General features: G+C 47.0%; 1 protein-coding gene across 2 annotated transcripts in view; it reads right to left on the bottom strand.

The window, feature by feature from the left end:
- The window catches only part of Pcnx2 (pecanex 2), a 156186-nt gene that overhangs the window by 74981 nt on the left and 60663 nt on the right, over positions 1 to 20542 (bottom strand). For both annotated transcript variants that reach the window (XM_059263801.1, XM_059263802.1), the window contains 4 exons: positions 16900 to 17010; positions 16151 to 16242; positions 4452 to 4561; positions 2826 to 2922 (listed from right to left, as the gene is read on the bottom strand). In XM_059263801.1, the coding sequence (XP_059119784.1) occupies positions 2826 to 2922; positions 4452 to 4561; positions 16151 to 16242; positions 16900 to 17010 (410 nt within the window). The remainder of the gene's footprint in view (positions 1 to 2825; positions 2923 to 4451; positions 4562 to 16150; positions 16243 to 16899; positions 17011 to 20542) is intronic.

Here is a 20542-nt window from a genome sequence, read left to right as displayed (position 1 = left end):
ACTCCAAGTCGGGGCGGTCTAGCCATGACTGTAGCGGGAGCTTCATTTCCATTTGAACAGGCTGCCCCACGTCCTTTCTGTGTCTATCACAGCTTGGTGCAGTCAGTCCCATTATCACATTTTGGTGCGGTCAGCCCCAATGGGCTCCACACCACTGTGAGCTTGGGTGAGCCCTGGTTTTGCTCTTGAAGGTTATTTGGGGCTTGTTGACGTGCTCTTGCTGTCCACATTTTCTTTCCTGTGCTGGCATCTGTGGGTCCTTCTAGCAATCACACTTGACTTTAATAAGGTTTTCTGTACATGCTCTTTATAAAAGGCCCCTTAGCTACATTTTTCCCCATTTCAAGTTTTATACCAGGATATCCAGGGGTGATAATTTCCCCCATTTTAATGGTAAATTCATGTATGTTTAACCAAGAGATACATTTGTTCTTGGTGTATTAAGCATTTAAAATTTCTTATTGGCTGTGGCCTGTAGGAGGGGGGATGTGCGTGCGTGCGTGCGTGCGTGCGTGTGTGCGTGCGTGCGTGCGTGCGTGTAGAAGCTAGACATCAACCTCAGGTGTTATTCTTCATCAGCCAGCCATCCTGTTTTTGACACAGAGTCACTCACTGGTCTGGAGTTTGCCAAGTGAGTTACATTGGCTGTCTAGCAAGCCCCAGGGACCGGCCTGTCTCCATCTCCCCAGTGTGTGCATGGGGGTGGGAGGTGTTTACAAATGCACAGCGTCACACCCAGCTTCTATATGTGGGTTCTGGGGATCAAACTTGGGTTCTCATGCTTGTACCTACCCAGCTGAGCTACCTCCCCAGCCCTACTGTGGCATTTCTGGTAGGACCCCGGGCTTCTTTCCTGAAGAGCAGTGTAAGAAGCTATCCTAACACTGTACAGCCTAAAGATCTAGACAGAGAGGGAACCAGAAAAATCTAGACCCTATAATGAATGGTTTACAAGAAGTTGCCTGAATTTTATACACAATAATAAGAGGTTTTAAAAAAATGTATTGGTTCATATTAATTCAATATAATGAAAATATCAACTCTAAACTTGACTAGGAGTTTTGAGAATGATGAACACAGGAGGAGGGTGGGGCAAAACCCAGAAAGGCTATGTGCACAAGGCACATGGAAAAAGAATGCGCAAACCATGAGGAAAAAGTTCAAATCTTCATTACTCATTGAGTAAATTTTGGGGGTGACTCTGTGTGCATGACCCATCCCATCTTGTTCCTGCAGAAACTCACAAGTCCACAGGCATCTCCTTTCTCCATCAGTGTTTCTCCATGTACAGTCTTTGAAAACCTGGACAGAATAACCTGGTAGTTATTCTGGCCAAATGAGTCAAAACAGGGAGTGAGGGGGCTGTGGAAACGCCACTATCTAATGAAGTTCCTCGGAGCTTCTCCCACAAACGAAAGTTAGAAGGAGAGAGGTACACAGACTGAGGGGAAAGAGGAGCAGAGACCTGGAGAAACCCAATCAGGCAGGATTTTTAACTTGCAGCAAAGGTTAGATAACCAGCCTGGGAAAATGGATGTGATAACCCCCTGAAAATATTATGATTAGACAGGGATTCCTCAGAAAGACGAGCACAAACATCCTATTACATCACTTAACACATCACAGTTTCCAATGGACAAAGCTTATACAAGAACATGAAACTGGGGGCCAGTGGGAGAGCCCAGAGGGTCCAGGTGTCTTCCAGGCTAACACGCTGACGGGAGTTCAAGTCTAGAACCCACACAAAGGTGGAACCATAGAACCAACTCCAAAAGCTCATTCTCTGACCTCCACAGGCACATGTGGCACATGCACCTTTTCTCCTCGCCCCAATAATAAATGTATGAATAATTTTCTTAAAAGGTCATGAAAAGCAAAGAAAGCGACAAGTAACTTGTCCCATCTAACTACACTGATGACATGCTATCAGCGTCCATTGGGCAAATTTATCATCCTATTACTCTGTGATTCCTAACTTGCTTCTACTGTAATAAATGAGATAATAGAGACACATCACCCTTAGTCATAACATTAAGGAAGACTTCAGGAACATAGATTCTCTTAGATATCTATGAGGGGTGGGGGATAAGTCCTGGTCCAAGACCCCTGGTCCAACACTCACAGGAAGGCTATATGTGGTGCTCGAAATGCCGGTGTCTTCCTTCATGTTTAGCGCTTAGCTCCACACTCCAGCAGCGTCTTCTCTGTTGTTAAATACCTCACATTGACATGTCCTTGGATGCTGTCCTGCTTTGCCCTTTGTCACTGTGACAAAACACTCTGACCAGAGACACCTGGGGCAGGGCTGTTTACCTGGCTTACACTTCAGGTCACTGTCCATCACTTAGGGAAGTCAAGGCAGGAACTCAAATCAAAGCAGAAGCCATTGAGGAACACTGCGTGCTGGCTCATGTAGAGAGTGGAGGAAGCTCTGAGTGATCATGTCAATGGCCATGTCACGGGCCAGTTGACCCATGACAAATTATAAAAGCCATTATCCATATGGGCCAGGCTCAAGAGGAATGGCAAAGTTTTCCTGGGAAGTCTTGATTATCAGTGTTTTTGAATGACTGATCCTTGTGTACCAATGCTAGCAACCGTGGCTTCCTTCATCCTGAAGTTTACAGGCTGAGACTTCTCATCTACAGAGACCTCCTACCGGAGACTAACTCCCTCCTCCCCTGTGATAAATACACTGAGGTTCCAGGTTGCTGTGCCCCAACCTGATTCCAGGTTCCCTGCCTGTGTGTCCATGTGTCCTTCCTTCATCCCCTCACTGTCCCTACTGTCAGAACCAGAGATGAGCTGCCATGCTGAGGTCTTACCACCGAATCCTTCATCCTCTGAGGGAGAGGGTCTGTGGCCGACTCTTCCAGGTTCTGATGCAAACATGTAGGAAGCAATCTGCACTGAATGAAGGACCTAAGAGAAGAAAGACACATAGGGTTTTTTTTTTTTTAAATATGTGTCTCAGGCCCACAAGGGGAAAAACCAAGTTCATTACAAAATCACAGTAGAATAGAGATACTCAGGAGATCCCGAGGATGTTTTCATTTTAAATTCATTATGATGATGATGATGATGATGATGATGATGTGTGCATGGTGGTGGACACGTGTGAGTGTCAGAGGACATCTCTGTGGAATCAGTTCTCTCCTTCTACCACTTTATGGGCTCTGGGAATCAAAGGCAGGCTGCCCAATCCCATTTCCCAGCTGAGCCATCTCCCTGACCCATGTTTCAATTTTTAAATTTCACCCTGACAAAAGTGGCCAGGCATTTTAAGGGTATCAGTACTCTAACCACCAGCATCTGGGGATCTCCTGTTTCCTCCAACCCACTGGGCTGCATCCTCACCTGTAGTACCAGCAGAAGGCAACCATCCAGGCCCATAGCTGACGTGAAATATCATGCAAACCATGTTTAACTTTCCCACATCTCCCCATTTTTCTGTGCCTTTCAACCTAATGCATCTAACAGCCTAAGACTTCAGTATCTCTGACTCCCAAGTGAGTTATCTTAAGTCAAAAGGTTATGTAAGTTTGGTCAAATTATAAGACATGCTATTATCAATGTCCGATACACACTGTGACATTGTTCAGAGGATTTCCAGTCCCCAGAAATAGATCTATACTTCAAGTGACCAGAGATTACGATAGACATCATTTAAGGCCTTGACACAAACCTCGTTTTAAAGTTCAAAAATGCTGGTTGTACAAGAAGAAACAAAATAAACCAAAAGCATCCTTTCAAGGACGTGGGTCTGCTCTCCACAGGGGACCTCCACAGCAAGACAGCAGTGGGACTCAGTGACTATAGCTTTTCCTGTGGCACTCCCAAACAAGTCTACCCCGCTACCTGTGAGCCTCCCTGCAAATGCACAGTTCAAAGGCAGAGGCTGGCTGGAAGTTTGTCCGTGAGTTTCGATCATTTCAGGTCAGCCCTGCATTTCTCTGCCCCAGTCCAGTGCACAACCAGCTTACTTAAGCAAGTATCAAAGAGCAGAGGGCACCAAATGGCCATCTCCACTTTGGTGAGCCAACAGGGCTTTGGGAAGTACCACCCACAGCCTGGGAAAGAGGGAGTCATGGGAAATGGGGAGGTAGTGTAGTCAGTAAAGTGCTTGTCACATCTGAGTTCAATCTTCAGAACTCATGTAAAATTCTAAGGGGGGGTTATACATTAATAATTCCAGTGCCGGGGAGGCAGAGACAGGTGGATCTCTGGGGCTTGCTGGCCAGCCTAGACTAACGGGCAAGCTCCAGGCCTGTGAGAGACTCTTCAAAAGAAAATGGTGAACCACACCAGAGGGATGGCACCTGAGGTGGATCTCTGACTTCTATACTCACATACATGTGGACACACATTTACACATGCACACGCACACACACACACACACACACACACACACACACACACACACACACACGGAACACAGGACAGTTACTCACAGGAGCACTGATGGATCACTGCTCTGCCGACTCAGATGGTAAGACAGTGCAACCAGCAGGCCGCAGAAAGCTGAGAACAGTGCCGGGATGTGCTGTGTGCTCCATGGTTCCTGCAGAAAGACAGCAGACTGCTTGAGAACTGGGGTGACTGGCCTCCATCCCCCAGTGGCCTTCATACCCGAGTGAGTGACCCACTGGGCTTTGTCAAGCATCAGGTACGTGTGTGCTGTGCTGCTGCCTGTGTGAGCAGGGTGTGGGGCTGGGGCATTACAGCAGCTACAGTGCCAACAGCCACTGCAGGATGATGTCCTCCAAGCAAAACTGTCACCGCCACCTTTTTTGTTGGGTTGGTTTTTGGTTTCGGAGACAGGGTCTCATGAAGCCCAGGGTGGCCTCAAACTCGCTGTGCAGCTGAACGTACAGTTCTCCTACTTTAACTTTCTGAGGGCTGACATTCCAGGCATGCACCACCACACTTGGTATTGTGAAGTGATGAGGTTGGAAGCTGGGGCCTTACACATACTAGGCAAACACTCCACCAGCTGGGCTACATTCCCCAGAGCCACTGACATCTTAGAGCAATTAGGACTACCTACAAGAATTCAAGATCCCCAAACAAGGGAGAACCCTCTAGAGTTCCTTTATAGGAGAGTGAGGAGCTTCATTGGACCCTCACCTAAGATTCAGCCACACATTCCTACACCATCCTCCAGGCTATATGGAAGGAATGCTTGAGAATATAGAACACGGAAGGATGACTGAAGCAGTTATGGAGAAAACATCACCCATGCCAGGGTGGGGATTTTCTGTGATGTGGTTGTTCAGGGGTCTTTCGTGCTCCTATAAGTAATCCCTCTCCCAGACCTTGTAAGTAACCCAAATAAAGTCTTTGGTTCATCAAATTAGACTTGGGCAGACTTATTTCTTGTTGTTAGTGCCCTATCTGTAGTGAATAGACGTTTGGCTGCATCTCCCCAGGACAAGTTAATGCTGCACTAGGCAACAGGGATTTCTTTAGCCTCATTGCAATCCTACAGTGTTGGCTGCTCATGTGCCCTGTTTATACCATGTTTCTCGATTTCACCGAGAAGCCATGTCTGACCATGATCTCAGATGCTGTGTACCTCAGAAGAGCCCATCATTAAGTGATGTGTGGCCAAATACCCACATCTATGGTTACTTGGGTAACACTTGCTCTACCCCTGGCCAGGTTCATCAAAAGCAGGCATCCTCTATCTCACCCCAGCTATTCTCACTACCTTGTTCAAGGCCCTGCCTTGAAAATCATTTAATAAGGCCAGGTGGTAGTGGTGCACACCTTTAATCCCAGCATTCAGGAGGCAGAGACAGGCAGATCTCTGAGTTCAAGGCTAGCCTGGTCTACAGAGTGAGTTCCAGGACAGCCAGAGCTACACAGAGAAATCCTGTCTTGAAAATAAAACAAAAGCAAAAGAAAGAAAAGAATTTAATAAGCATGAACAGAACCAATGCAGTGACTCTGAGCAACGGACCTGCCACCCCTCCCCGCCTCCCCACCTTATGATTCAGACCTGAGAGTGGCAGGGGAGTGGGGGTTAGTTAGTTGCTGGTTAGTTTCGACTGTCAACTTGACAGAACCTAGAATCACCTGAGAAGAGAGTCTTACTAATGAATTATCTAGATCAGACTGATCAGTGGGTCTGTCTGTATGGAATCGTCTTGATTGTTAATTGGTGTAGGAAGACCTACCCCACCTTGGGTAGCACCATCCCCTAGGCTGGAGGCCCTAGCCTGTATAAGAGCAAAGAAAGCTAGCTGAGTAGTAACAACCAAGCAAAGATGGGCACGCTTATTCTCTCTGCTCTTGACTAGGGCTGTGGTACTCTAAGTTCCTGCCTTGATCTCCCCACAAGAATGGACTGTAACCTGACTTGTCAGCCAAATGAGCCCTTTATTCCCTAAGCTGCTTTTGGTCAGTGTATTTTATCACAGCAACATAAATGACACTAGGACTGATGATCTGATCTATGTATACACAAGGACAGAGAAGGCTGGCCTTCAGTGGTGCAGACAATGGTTGGAAGCCTGAACTGTGACTTGAACTGAAAAAACAAAAAACAAAACAAAACAAAAAACCTACTGTGCTGATGATTCCCCATAAGTGAGAAAGCCTGAGTGAACTTGTCCAAGAAGACTCACCTATGGGGTTGTTAGAATCCTATTGAAGAACTGTGTGTAAAACATCAGTCAATGGCTTATACAAAACACACAGCCACACAGCAGACACCGGCTGATCCTGGCTGCTTCCTAACTATAGGGAGGGATGAAGGAATGTGCCAAAATCATACTCTTGAAAAGTCAGGCTGGGCAGTGGGCATTATACCAGGCTTCTCTTGGAACAAGAAATCAGAAGGAAGAATTACGGTGTGTGCAAATGTCTTGTTCCTCCACTCTACAGTGCAGAACAACAGGAAAAGGGGCAGGAACTCCATCAGATGTGACCCTGCTGGGAAGGGGATGCTATTTGCCCAAGCATCACTGTCTATACCAGGAGGCTGACAGGTGATTCTCTTGGGTCATTGTCACCTGTGGCACCTACACCCTTAGTAAGACTTTCCTTGAAGCAGAGACAGCAGCTTCCAGGGCGATGACAAGACAGAATGAATGGCAGGTGGCTACAGGGGTGGAATGTGGGAGGAACATTTCTTTCAAGTACATAAGAGCAAAGTAATCCTCGATATGATCCCACTGTTTTACTCCTGTGCATATAGCCAAGGAAACTCCATACCCTCCCATAGAGATATCTGCACCCCATGTTTATGGCTGCTTTGATTACTAGCTACAGCAAGGAATTGGAGCCAATCTAGTTATCTATCAACAGATGAATAGACAGGACAATTTAGAAAAATATATAGATCAGCTAGCTGTAAAACGAATATTAGCAAAGTGATCCAGAATGGTGTAGTGTTTCTGAGCCAAAGGGTGAGGTGGGCAAGGTGAGGCCCAAGCTCTGAAGCAAGGAAAGGAGGACAGGGGGATTGGGAAGTAGAAGACGATATGATGAAATGTAGGCAGACGAGATATCCTTTATCTACCCAAGGCAAGGCCACCGCCCAGACCGCAGGGAGGCAGGCACACAGGTGTAAGGACAAGCACACACAGGCAGGCTGGGGAAGACACTCACCTCTGACCTTATATTTACATAGGATTACACAAATGTGGCATTTTGTCAGAAATGGTTATCTATTGGATTATGTCACGGTTTGCCCTAAGAGCCCAGATAGCCAGTGCCAGCCGCCTTTAGCTGACTCATACTGGGTATCTATTATCAGCGCCACGTTGTCTTTAATCAGCTCTTCAGGCAGCATCTAGGCGTCCTCACTCCAGGTGTGGGCTTGCACATCTTAAAGCCTAGTCTCAGACATCACTGAATTCCTCCCTAGGAAAAGCTCAGCTTCCCAGTTCTTACAGATGGTAAAAGGTAGACTGCAGGTCTTAAGGGGCTCGCTTCTGGAGGACTCTTCCCTCCACATGTATGTAACTTGGTGTGTGATTTCAATGGTGGTAGATGTGTGTGTATGCACAAGCATTGATGCATGTGCACATGTTCACACATACACACACACACACACACACACACACACACACACACACACACACCAATTTCTCAAGAAAGCAGGGAAAGGAAGGCTGCTTGGTCACCAATGTGAATTGCTCCTTCATGTGCAGAGAGCCAATATTCCCCAGATCTATTCAGGAAAGAGCATTCAAGAGTTGTAAGGGGTCTCCTAACTGAACTGGTCTTAGCCCCCCCCCCCTTAACCCCCAGCTGCTGATCCAGTAAGAAGGCAGGAAGAATGGAAGATGCTAGCACATGGTAAGAGGGTCATCATCAGTCCACTCAGCCTCCAGCCCCTTGCTCTGTGTCCCCATGACCTTAGATGTGTGCACAGCGCATTGCATGGGAACCATGAGCACTTCACTGAAGGGTGGTGTGGGGGCTTAAGGGGCGGGTCTGCAGGCACAGAGCATCGAGGAAGCCAGAGGCTCCAAGAGGCTGCATGTGTCATTTCAGAGACGTGATTTTCAAAAAGGTCCAAGGAAAGCAGGTGAAGATGTTTAACTTTTCTTTGGAGACAGAGAAGGGAATATTGACATTTTCAGAAAAAGAACTCAAGGGGTCTGAGAAGGGTTTTGAAGCTGACCATCCTGGCGCTCTGTGCAGGGTATTTGCCAGTGAACTCAGAAACCACAATGCCCAGCTCCTACAAAGAGAAACAGAGGCAGTGGGTGGGGGTATGGGGGAGCTTTGCTGACATTTCCAGGAGGTGGGGGAGCTGCTAAAATAAACTTATATTTGAAACACCTGTATTTTAGTATTAATTTATTTATACAAGCCAGGGCTACCCTGGCTTACACTAAAATCCTAGCTCACAGAAGGCTGAGGCAGGAGCATTGCCATGAATCTGGGGATAGCCTAAGCTACATATAGTACGAGACCTTGTCTTTAAAAAAATTATTTTTACATTTATTGTACTCATAGCCACATACATACACAGTCACACAAATCCATGCAGATTTCAAAGGGAGATCAGGTTTTATTTTACTCTTTAAAAGATTTGTTGGGGTGTGTGTGTGTGTGTGTGTGTGTGTGTGTGTGTGTGTGTGTGTGTATGGTGTGTATGTGTGTGTGTGTGTGTGTGTGTGTGTGTGTGTGTGTGTGTGTCCAGTGCCTGCCAAGGCCAGAAGAGGACATTGGATCCTGGAGAGAGAGTTATATGTGGTTGGGAGTCACCCTTCATGGGTGCTGGAAACCGAACCAAGTCCTCTGGAGGAGCAGCAAGTCTTCCTTGCTGAGGCTGAGCCTTTTCTCCATCCCAAGAGCTTGGGCTTTAAACCATCTATCACTCAAGGATAATGAAGCATCCGCCACAGGATTGTTTGCTTCAAAACGAACGCCCGTAATTGCCTTGCGATGTGTCTCATGGGCCCCTAAATTGGAGAGGCTATGGATTGATGAGAGCTGGTTTCATAAAGCTCCCCCAGGTTTTGAAATATTTTTATGAGGCAGGAATAAAACCGTCTAATAGCCTGACAGCCCTGCGGTGCGGTTCACGTGTGCTGTGGGGGAAGGCTTAGACGAGAGCGTGCAGAGCATTGCAGCTTGCATAAAAGCACTCTGAAGAGGGCTGGTTCCAGCACTGTCTCCCGGAGAAACTCGAGGCAGCTCTTAAGATGGGTTTATGGGCAGGTTGGCTAAGAGCCTGCGAATGAACAGAATACAAACTGGTCCAAGTCTCACCACTGAGCTCCTCAGATCACATTTCAATGTGCTCTGTTTGAAGAAGTAAGTTTCTCATAGCCCATCAAACTGGTGTTTCTGAGATCTACACACTTGGATTCTTACATAAGTCCTTTTCTGACCTTTTTTTTTTTTTTCCCCTAAAGCTTATCTAAAGAGAAGGCCCTGAAGTAGGACTCCAGAGAGATAGTTGGGTCCTAGGTTTCACCAAGTCCTTGAACTGTGTGCAGGGCACACTCTAGGCCAGTGGTTCTTAACCTATGGACAGCCCTCTTGGGGTCAAACAACCCTTTCTCAGAGGTCACCTAAGACTATCAGAAAACACAGATATTTACAATACAATTTATAACAGTAGCAAAATTAGTTATGAAGTAGCAACGAAGTAATCTTATGGTTGGGGTCACACAAGGTGAGAAACTGTATTAAAATGTCACAGCCTTAGGAAGGCTGAGACCGCTGCTCTAGGCTATGCGCTCCCTTTGCTTCCCATGGCAGCTCCTGATTCCTGGTGGACCTCTGACACCCGGAAGGGCTGCCAGTGCCTAACACTGTGTTCAAGTCACATCAGACATGCAGGATTTGCACAGTAAACAATCTAATGAGCGTGCTAACAAATGTGGCAATCCATCCATCCATCACTGAACATGAAGAGAAGATGCTTATTTCACTGTGGGTTTCATTTTGGTGGAAAATACTCTATGTTTATGAGTCAAAATGTTATTTCACGTTTAGGGGTGGATGCTTAAGAAAACTGAGGTGGTTAGATAGTAAGATGGGATGATGTGCTCCAAGTATCCAACCCTACCTAGATGGATAAATACATCGGTGCATTTACACACACACACACCCACTCACAGGAACTCACACATGTACTTCTTGGAAAACTAGCATTTTTTCCTCCAATCTTCTGTTACCAATAAATTTTCCATCCAAGACTTTATACAGCACTTTCTATGTGACAATCACTTCAGCAGGAAAACAGACTCTAAAATAGAGCCCGAAATAAATACGGGCAGGCGAGAAGGCTCAGCCCCTAAAGGTGCTTACTGTGCAAGTGTGGTGGCCCACGTTTCACTCCTGGAACCCACAGTTCGGAAAGTTGTCCTCTAACTTTCCAGTGTGTCTGCACATGTGTGTCCACACACATTATGCATATATACACAGTAATAAACAAAAAGAACAAACAATAAATATTAAATAAATTTCAGTGTGTGACCTCTTGGTGCTCAGAATCAAACTGGGACCCACGAAGAGTACCCACAGCCAACCAGCAGCATCACTTCGGTGCCTAGCAGCCACTTGGTTTTAGAATGTGCTGCCCCTGCCCCTCTCAGGACGCTGGAAGGCAGAGGCCACCCACTCACTCTGTCCTGGTGGCTGTGAGTCTGCATGGCTTATAGTATTGATTATGCACAGGGACACCAGCCTGAGGTGAACACTAACAAGTCAATACCATCCCCCAGACTCTGCAGGAATGGCTTTGAGGCCACCCTCAGGTGCTGACCACATGGTTCTCTCCTGAGCCATTGAGAAGGTCACTGGTTTCCTCAAGACCACACACCCAGGCCTCCATTGTGTTCCTTTCCTCTTTGGACCCTCACACCCTCTTTTAAAAGCTTTTTCTGATGAGGCCAGAGCCACCCAGGACAAACTCCCTTTCAAAGTATGTGCTAATTTCTACTTACAGCTACAAATCTCCATTCTCTGCCCACATTTCCTACACTCCAGGGGAGGAAGCTGTTCAGATCCTATAGGCCAGGCAGCTTTGAAATGTCACAGACCACTCTGTCTGACTGGAACCCTTCAGCTTTTCTCCCCATTTTTTTCCATTCAAACTCAGAGTAACCAACCTGTCTGGAAGGTATGAATATATTATATTCCCCTCTTTGCCTATCAGGCTATGAGAAGGATAGACTACATGAAATTAGAATTTCTCCAAGGATCTCCTGCTGGGAGGAGGAGGCCCGATGCTCAGAGGAAAAGCTTACCTCCTGGAAAAAATTATTTAGAACATCTCAGATAGCCTTAACAGAGAGATTTGGAGCTGAGACAATGGTGGGCAGGACCATGCCCTGGCTGGATTGCTCAGTTACACACAACTCATGTTAGGACATGCCCAAAGATGGACTTGAGGATCACTGGATCTCTTTGTCCCTCTTCTGAATGTGCCCACACTAAATCAATCTCCTTTTTCTGCTTTCAATATTAATTTGGCTCTTTTAATTGGCTTATTGAGGACTGGCAGCTGGCCCTGGCTTGTTAGGGCACAGGATATGTGCCCCCTAAGTCCAGTAGCACCAACATCTTCATGAGGTGGGTTTCATTAATTTATTGTAAGAGGGAGAAAAAAAAAACCCTGTGAATTATGTATGAACCCCTGGGCAACTCACCACAGCACCCTGGACTTCAAGTTCAAGTTCACTTTTGGAATGCAGAAATGCTAGACTCATCCTTGCCTATTAGGGGATGTAATAAAAGGCAATGAGCAAACACTAGGGGAATGCTTCTGCAAACTGAAGTTCCATAGATGGGCTGGTGTCTTATCTGACTGTGAATTGTCCTTCTGATGAGCAAAACTGTTTACACTTCCCAGGGGCAGGGAGGACAGCTGAAGTCAGCAGAGACCTTGGAATCTCTGGTCTGCTCTGTGATGCTGAATGCCTTACTTAAGGGTTGCATGGGAGAATAGGTAAGGTACATGCCAGTGACCCCCACTCCTCCAAAAAAAAAAACCCATATTCTCAAACTGTGGGGTTTGTTATAGATCTATAATTAGACTTTAAATCCTGAGTGCAGGGAAATGCTGAGGTGCAAGCTGCGATCTTTGAATGCTGAGGAGGATTGGGGGGGCCTCCTACAATGGGGTGTGGGGGGGAGACACACACATGACCCTCCTGCAAGCTATTGTTAATGACGCTTGGGGAGCATTAAATTGTAGCAATGCGCTTCAGCTTCTGAATCCCCTCACCAGCGATCAAGTGGAATTTCTTTGTAACAGACAATAAAAAAATAGCAATCTGGGTTTACCTAGACAAACAGAGATCCCGGCTAATTAACTGCCAAGCCATTTCTCCAGGGAGCAGATACTCGAGTGGCTTCCGTGTGTCACTGTCAAACACGTAAGTCATCGAGGGGGTCTGCTTTGTGTGATCTGCAACTATCTCAGATAAGCCAAAGAGAATACGAGATTAAAAGACGAATCATATTTTCTTCCCCTAATTAATATTCCAGAGGGCAAAATTAACTCACGGTCCTCCCCCCACTTCTATCAAGTGGTAATGAGGCCTGAGAGGAAGCCGGGGAAACTCAGGGGACACCCAGAGAAAGGCGCCCCCCCCCCCCCCCCAGGATCTGCTCTGTGTTTTCTTGCTGGCTCTGAGTCCAAAAGCTTCAACACTACTGATACAATTGAAATTGTCTAGGGACAATGCTCTTTTTCCAAAAGACATCTAAAACAAGGATGGTCACATGAGCCAAGCTGACTCAGGTCCAGAATGTTCAAGACTCTGACTTCTGCCTCATCAGCTCTCCTCTCTCATCTTTAAACTCAGATAAGGTTTTTCATAACCCACCTTAAAATTTCATTCACAAAAGGAAATTCTTTAAGAGAAATAAAGAAACCAGCTCACACGTTAAAAGACAAGTTGGAATTTCACTTCCTTTGTAAACTGTGCTTACTCTTTGTATCTGGTTATAAATTACGTCCTCTGAGCGAGGGAACTTCCCAAGACTCCAATCACGTTATAGCCTTGGCTGAGGCACTTGGGGGGTGCCTCTCCCTTAAGAAGCCCACAGTTATGCCTTAGGAGTACACTGCAGTTTTCCTATGCAATTTTCTTTTTAAATGTTCCCCTATGTATACCGCTTCATCTCTCCGCTTAATAAACCAAATAACTTTGCATCACTCTGACGTACCCTAAAATTCTTTTCTGTGTTATTGTCGAGGACCAGGCTTTACCTGAGTGGAGGTCCCTAAGACAGGGATTTTCCAGGCTCCTTGCAGCTGTGCTTGGCTGCATCTCCCACCTACCATGGGCAACAACAACAATAAATCAAGGCAATAAACACATACTAAGACTTAGCTAGAGAGAGACATGTCCCTGGCTGGGCGGCTGACATGCAGCCATTGTTCATGAGGACCTATTCATCCATCACACTTGTCTTAGGGTTTCTATTGCTGCGATGAAACACAATGAGCAAAAAGCAAGATGGTGAGGAAAGGGTTTATTCAGTGTACACTTCCGTATCACTGTCCATCACTGAAGGAGTCAGGGCAGACCCTCAAGAAGGGCAGGAACCTGGAGCTGATGCAGAGGCCATGGAGGGGTGCTGCTTACTGGCTTGCTATATGGCTTGCTCAGCCTGCTTTCCTATAGAACCCAGGACTAACAGCCCAGGGATTGCACCATCCACAATGGGCTGGGCCCTCTCCCATCAATCACTAATTAAGAAAATGCCTTACAGCCAGATCTTATGTAGGTTTTTTCTTCACTGAAGTTCCCTCCTTCCAGATAACTCTAATTTGTGTGTCAAGCTGACAGAAGATTAGCCAGCACAAGACTGAAGAAGATGTAGAAAACACAATATCCATGTTAGAAATAGAGTAAGCACAGTGGTGTAGAGAAAGCACCAGAGGAAAACAGTACAACCCCAGTTCTGGCTTGGGCAGTGTGATGGCTGTTCTTGGTGGTGAACTTGACTACATCTGGAGTTAACTAAAACCCAAGTAGCCGGGTAAACCTGTGAGGGATTTTTTTTCTTAATTAAATCATTTGAAGTGGGAAGACCCACCTCTGATCTGGATCACACCTTTTGCTGGCAGCCTACATAAGGACATGGATGAAGGAAGCTCGCCCTCTGCCTGCTTCCTCTCACTCACACTAGTAAGTCCTTTCCTTCACTGAATTAGAGCCTCCTTTTTAGAATTCCTGAGCATACTGAAGAGGCTGAGACAGCAGCCTCATGGAACAAAGATCTACTGGATTCTTGGACCTTCCATTGGTAGACAGCCATTGTTGGACTAGCTGGACCACAGCCTGTAAGCCATTCTAATAAATGTCCTTTATATATATGAATATATATATATATATATGTGTGTGTGTGTGTGTGTGTGTGAGAGAGAGAGAGAGAGAGAGAGAGAGAGAGAGAGAGGAGAGAGAGAGAGAGGTTCATTCTATCAACCCATTCCTCTAGAGAACCTGACTAATACCATAAGTGTTTATGAAAGATGGGGTGCATTTTCCCTCCCTCCCCAGGACCCCCAGGTGAGTTCACTAACCACATTCAGTCAATTCACAGCATTTAATAGGTGCCACATCTTAAATCAGAGAGTCAATGTGGGACCATTTGAAAAGTCAGCACTCACAGATAAGAAGAGAGAAATGCAAATTGCTTTATGGTTTTTTTTTGTTTGTTTTTTTTTTAACCAAAAGGTGTTTAAAATGGCAACTAGGGCCATTAATGTTCTGTTACTAATTGTCACTTGTTCCATACTAAGCAAGAGCAGCCAATACCCTCCTCAGGAGAAACAGACCTCCCTGAGGACCTCCTCATCAGAAGCCTGCCTCAACACTCTGGAAACCCCAGAGCCCGGAAAGCGTTGGGTCCCGACCCTGAGAAGGCAGTGGCCTTGCAGAAGGGGTCCCTACAAGGTCCCCAGCCCCTGTTTCTGCTTTTGCAGGCAATGATGCACAGCTGTTTCTCCTTCACCTATTTCTTCCCACTCCCAAACGAGCCAATTTTTCTGGTTTAACTTTCTTTTATGTTGGATGTTACTTGCGGACTTCCCCTCACTGAAGAAGGATCTAGACTGCTTCCTCCAGTGTTCTACACATGCCCATTCTTCCGCTAGAGATACAGGATTACTCGGGGCCTTGTAGATACACAGTCTCGGTCCACAGCCCCGCGGTGTGTACGGTGTGTACATGCACGATGGGGCCATGTGTGTGCAACAGTTACACGTCTGACAGAACGTCCTGGGCTTCCGACGTCTGCACTTGTCTGGTTTCCTCACCATCCTTCCTTTCCTAGACCTGCCCCGGGCTTTGCTCTTCTTGCTCTGGGGAATGCTGAAGTCCATCTATGCTCTAGATTCTGCACTGGTATGGCTGTGCCCTCCCACCCCATTCCCTGGTCCACACGGCTTCACACAAGTGTACCCCCACCATATTTGGGGTGCTACCTCAGACAAAAGCAAAATGAACACGTGGGTTACAATGACTCCCATGGCCAGCAGAAGTCCTTCTGGTGTTCCTGACCATAGAAGGGACATCGTAGGGGACTAGGCAGGTGAGGGTTACATCCTAGGATAAGCCAGGCACTGTGATGACCTATCTCCAAACTCAGCCAGGCCCCCTGAAAAAAGATCTGATGAAAACAGTAGGCCCTGGTCACCACTGTGGTGTGTCTGCATACTTACCTTCACGGCGCTGAAGCAGAAGGCATGGAGCAGGGCTGCTACCAAGACACTCCGGCCCACACTATACACAGCTGATGTGATTCCAGAAACAGCTGGAATACAAACGCCATCACAACTTACTAGAGGAGCCCTTTTCGAAATCAGTAGAGGGGTAAGGAGGTAAAGGGGCTGTTGTTCTCAGCATAAGTTCCCTGGCCACAGGATCCATCCAAAGACACAGGTCACTTAGGGTGGGGAAGAGTGTGACCATGGAACTGACTATCCGTGGAATAATAACACTAAGGGTCAGCCCTGTATGCCACTCCAGAGGACACTAGGGTCATGTGTCTTTTGGGGGAAACATTTTTAAAGGCTCATAGGTACTCTCACAACACACATCCACAACACTCCACACACAAGTGCATGCTGACCTATTCCCACAATGATACATGTGCATGCTTACACACATACACACACACACACACACACACACACACACACACACACACACACACACACTTCTTCTAAAGAACAGTTTGAAGAGCCCCCTTCACTCACTCCAAATCAAGGGAAACCCTTCTCTTCCGTGTACCTTTGCTGAGGAGGCCACTTCTGATTCTATGGGGCCCAGGAAATCCAAACTAAAGCAGGTTTGCAGCTCAAGACAGAGCAAACCTCCCAGTTAGGCCCCCATCCTCGGTCTCTGGGACCCCCCCAGACCTTGTCCAAACTTAAAACCCTTCCCAGGAAGAGCAGGGGCAAGGACTTACCAGAACCTCCAAAGAGCAGCATGTCGACTTGTTCCAGAAGGTACGTGCAGAAGGTGTTGATCTGTGGGAAGAGCCCGAGGAGTGAGATCGCAGGGAAGCAGCACAGAAATACTGGAAATGGACAGACAAAGGCAGCCGTGAGCATGGGGCGGGGAAACCATGGCCACAGTGTGGCTGCAATGTGGCTGCCTTTTCCCCTTTCAGATTCTTTATCCCACCCAGGGAAACTGAGGCAACAAGGACTCCTCTCACCCAGGCCACTAGAGGAGGAGAAAAAAGAAATAGCAAGTGCAGTATCCAGGGCTGGTCACAGACAGCTTGGGACCTAAGGGAGAGCTCGGGGTGGAGGAGGGTGTTCCACCTGCAGCTCAGAACAGAATCAGACCTGGGGAGATGAGGAGGGGGGTTAGAGGACAGGGAAAATTCCAGAAAGATGTGCAAAAGGAGACAACAGTGTAAGGTGAAGTTTTCAGAGGGGGGAAAAAGCCATACTTGTGTTAATGATCCACAAGACCCAGAACTCCTGACGAGGGCTTTCTGATCATGGAGACATGGGATGTTACAGCGCCAGGGTCACACTGCCCTGGCCCATTTTTAGTCCCCCCACCAAAAGTGATTCATTGCCCACTCAACATCATTTCATCGAATAAAACTTTTAAAATGTGTTCTTAGCAGACCTGTAGCTTCCACCAAACACAAATGAAAGCCATTCAAGTAACATCTGAAACCTGTAACAGTCTGTCCCACTTGCCTGCAACTTGTCTGTCTGGAGACCGCATCAACTTATATATATATGTATACACACACACACACACACACACACACACACACACACACACACACAGGCAAGTGGCTACTGAGGACCCTGATTCTTGCTCCAACTTTTATGCAGGAAGGAACAACACACAGCTGTTGTTGCAAAACACAGATCTCTTCCAAAGAAATGAGCCAGATATGAGCGACGATGGTCGGGAACACAGATGTAGGTTGTTCCAGAGGTTTTGTTGTGGAAACAGTTACATGAGATTTGATCAGTTACAGAACAAAGGTCCATTGGCTGACCACATTGGGGGTGTATGCATGTATGTTTGTAGTGGTGGTGGGGGGAGTGCTTGTGTATGTAGAGTGTATGTGTGTGCATGTGGAGTCCAGTGGTTGACCCCAGGTATCATCCTTCAGGAGCCATCTTGCCTTGTTTGTTCACACAAGGTCTCTCATTAACCTAGGACTAACCTAGCTGGTGAGGCTCAAGCCAGCTCTTGTCCCTGGAGTCTCACTCTGCAGGCCTCACCACAGCTGTGCCCTGCCTCTTCTGACATAGGAGGCTGAGAGCTGTGGCCTGCCCATCCACAGGGTAATCGCAAAGCCAGTCTTGCGCATAGGCTCTTGCTGAGGTTACCCAGACAGGCAGTAATAGAAATGCCAGCCCCAAGGTCAGCAGCCTCCCTGAGCCCAGGAAATGAGTACCCACTGTAGAGGCTGCAAATGAGTACCCACTGGTCACCTGCAAATGCAAGCAAAGGAGATTCTCGCCAAGGAGGGAAAACAGAGTGATCCACTGAATACACACAGCTCAGCACACGTGAAAGAACTAATTCACAGAAGAAGGTTATTCCTGACAGGGCGTGGAGGTGCAGGCTATAATCCCAGCTATTCAGCAAGCCGAGGATTGTAAGTCCCAAGGCAATTTGGAATATGGAGTGAATTTGAGGCCAGTCTACAGAAGTTAATGAGAGCCTATCTCAAAATAAAAAGTTAACAGAGGGCTGGGGATTTGGGTTAGTTGTGGAGCACTTGACTGGATATTTGAGGCCCTGAGGTTCAATCCTCAGCACCACAAACTCTATCTATCTATCTATCTATCTATCTATCTATCTATCTATCTATCTATCATCACCATCATCTATCTATTCATTCATCTGTCATCTATCTTTCATCTGTCTATCCATTATCTGTCATCTATCTAGCTATTATCTATCTATTAATCTATATCTATCTATCTATCTATCTATCTATCATCTATCAATTTATCTATCTATAGCATCTATCTCCATCATCATCAATCCATCCATCTATCATCTATCTATCCATCCATCCATCCATCCATCCATCATCCATTACCCTACTGCTTCTTTCTCCACCTCAGGCTCTCCTCACATCATTCACCACCTGTCCATCTCTCCTTGCCTTTGAGCTGTTTCTCCTTCACACCCCCAATGACGAACAGCATCACAACCTTTCCCATGGCTTTGACCCTACCACTGGGTGGACAAGTGATCCCTCTTCCCCAGAGAGGCAGCCTAGGCTGGGCTCTCTTTGAGCAGCAGATCTGATCTCCTGAAGCTGTCCTCTCCCCCTCTCTCCATCCAAGGATGGAACTGCCAAACAGAGCCTGAATGTGTAGTGTGCGGCAGACCTCGCCCCAAGAGGAAGCCCATGGGACTATTCCCCATGCTCTGGCTGCAGCCCAGGGAGGGCCAGCTCCGTGTGGCTCTGCTGGAGGCATCAGTGGTGTCATTTAGCTCTTGCTTCTCTTGTCCTGTGAGTCCCTCACTCTGTGTGTGTGTGTGTGTGTGTGTGTGTGTGTGTGTGTGTGTGTGTCCCCTCCAAAAGATGCTGAAGTCCTAAACTTGGCTCTTGTCCCTGTGTCTTAGATGCAGGTGATGAAGTCAACACCCTTGTGGGTCCCTTATGGCCCTAAACTAATGCGAAGGGTCTCCTTCAAGAGGGCAGTTGGGCTGGGGATGTGGCTCTTGCCTAGCGTGCATGGAGCTTGAGAGGGTCAAGCCCCTGTACCTCATAAAATCAAGCATGGTGGTACGTGCTTATAATCTCAACACTCAGGAGGCTGAGACAAGATCATGGTCACAAGATCATGGCCACAAGTTAAAGGCCAGCCTGGTTTACCTAGTGAGATTCCCTGTCTCAAAACAAACAAACAGAACACAGTAAGGGGAGAGAGGAAAGGCAAGGGGGATTGATATAATTTTAAAAACCACAGTAAGGGCTGGTGAGATGGCTCAGTGGGGAAAAGCCCCTGTTGCATAAAACTGATGACCTGAGTTTGACCCCTAGAACCCATAGTAGGAGAAAACCAACTCCCCAAAGTGGTTCTCTGAGTTCCACACATGTGCTGTGCTGTGGCATGGGCCAACACACACACACACACACACACACACACACACACACACCACACTCGAGCATATACACAACACACACAAATACATATACATGAATACCACATACATATCACACATACACACACACACACACACACACACACACACACACACGAAAATTAAAAAAAATCAAACAATAACAACAAAAAGGCAACATTTGGGCCAGAGACAGACAGGCAAAGGGAGAGATGCTGTGCTGTCCCAGAGGGAGACACCCAGCTGGCCCCTTGCTCGGGACTCCAGCTCCCGGGCTACAAAGCCATGGGCTGCTTGTTTTCCTTTCCACCCGGGTTCTGACGGGATGTCACCTCAGCCCAGGAAGGTTTCTGACAGGAAACTAGCCCTGGAAACCAGAGCTCACCTCTTCTCTCCTGCTAATCCCACAGTCCTGGCTTTCTCCTTTTCTCCTGATCCCTGGATATGACCGTGGCAGCAGTTACATCACTAAGTCTCCTGGTGAAGAG

This window comes from Peromyscus eremicus, chromosome 5 (assembly GCF_949786415.1).
Source record: "Peromyscus eremicus chromosome 5, PerEre_H2_v1, whole genome shotgun sequence".
NCBI lineage: Eukaryota > Metazoa > Chordata > Mammalia > Rodentia > Cricetidae > Peromyscus > Peromyscus eremicus.
Note: the sequence above shows the minus strand (reverse complement) of the source record. Positions and strands in the feature narration are given on the sequence as shown.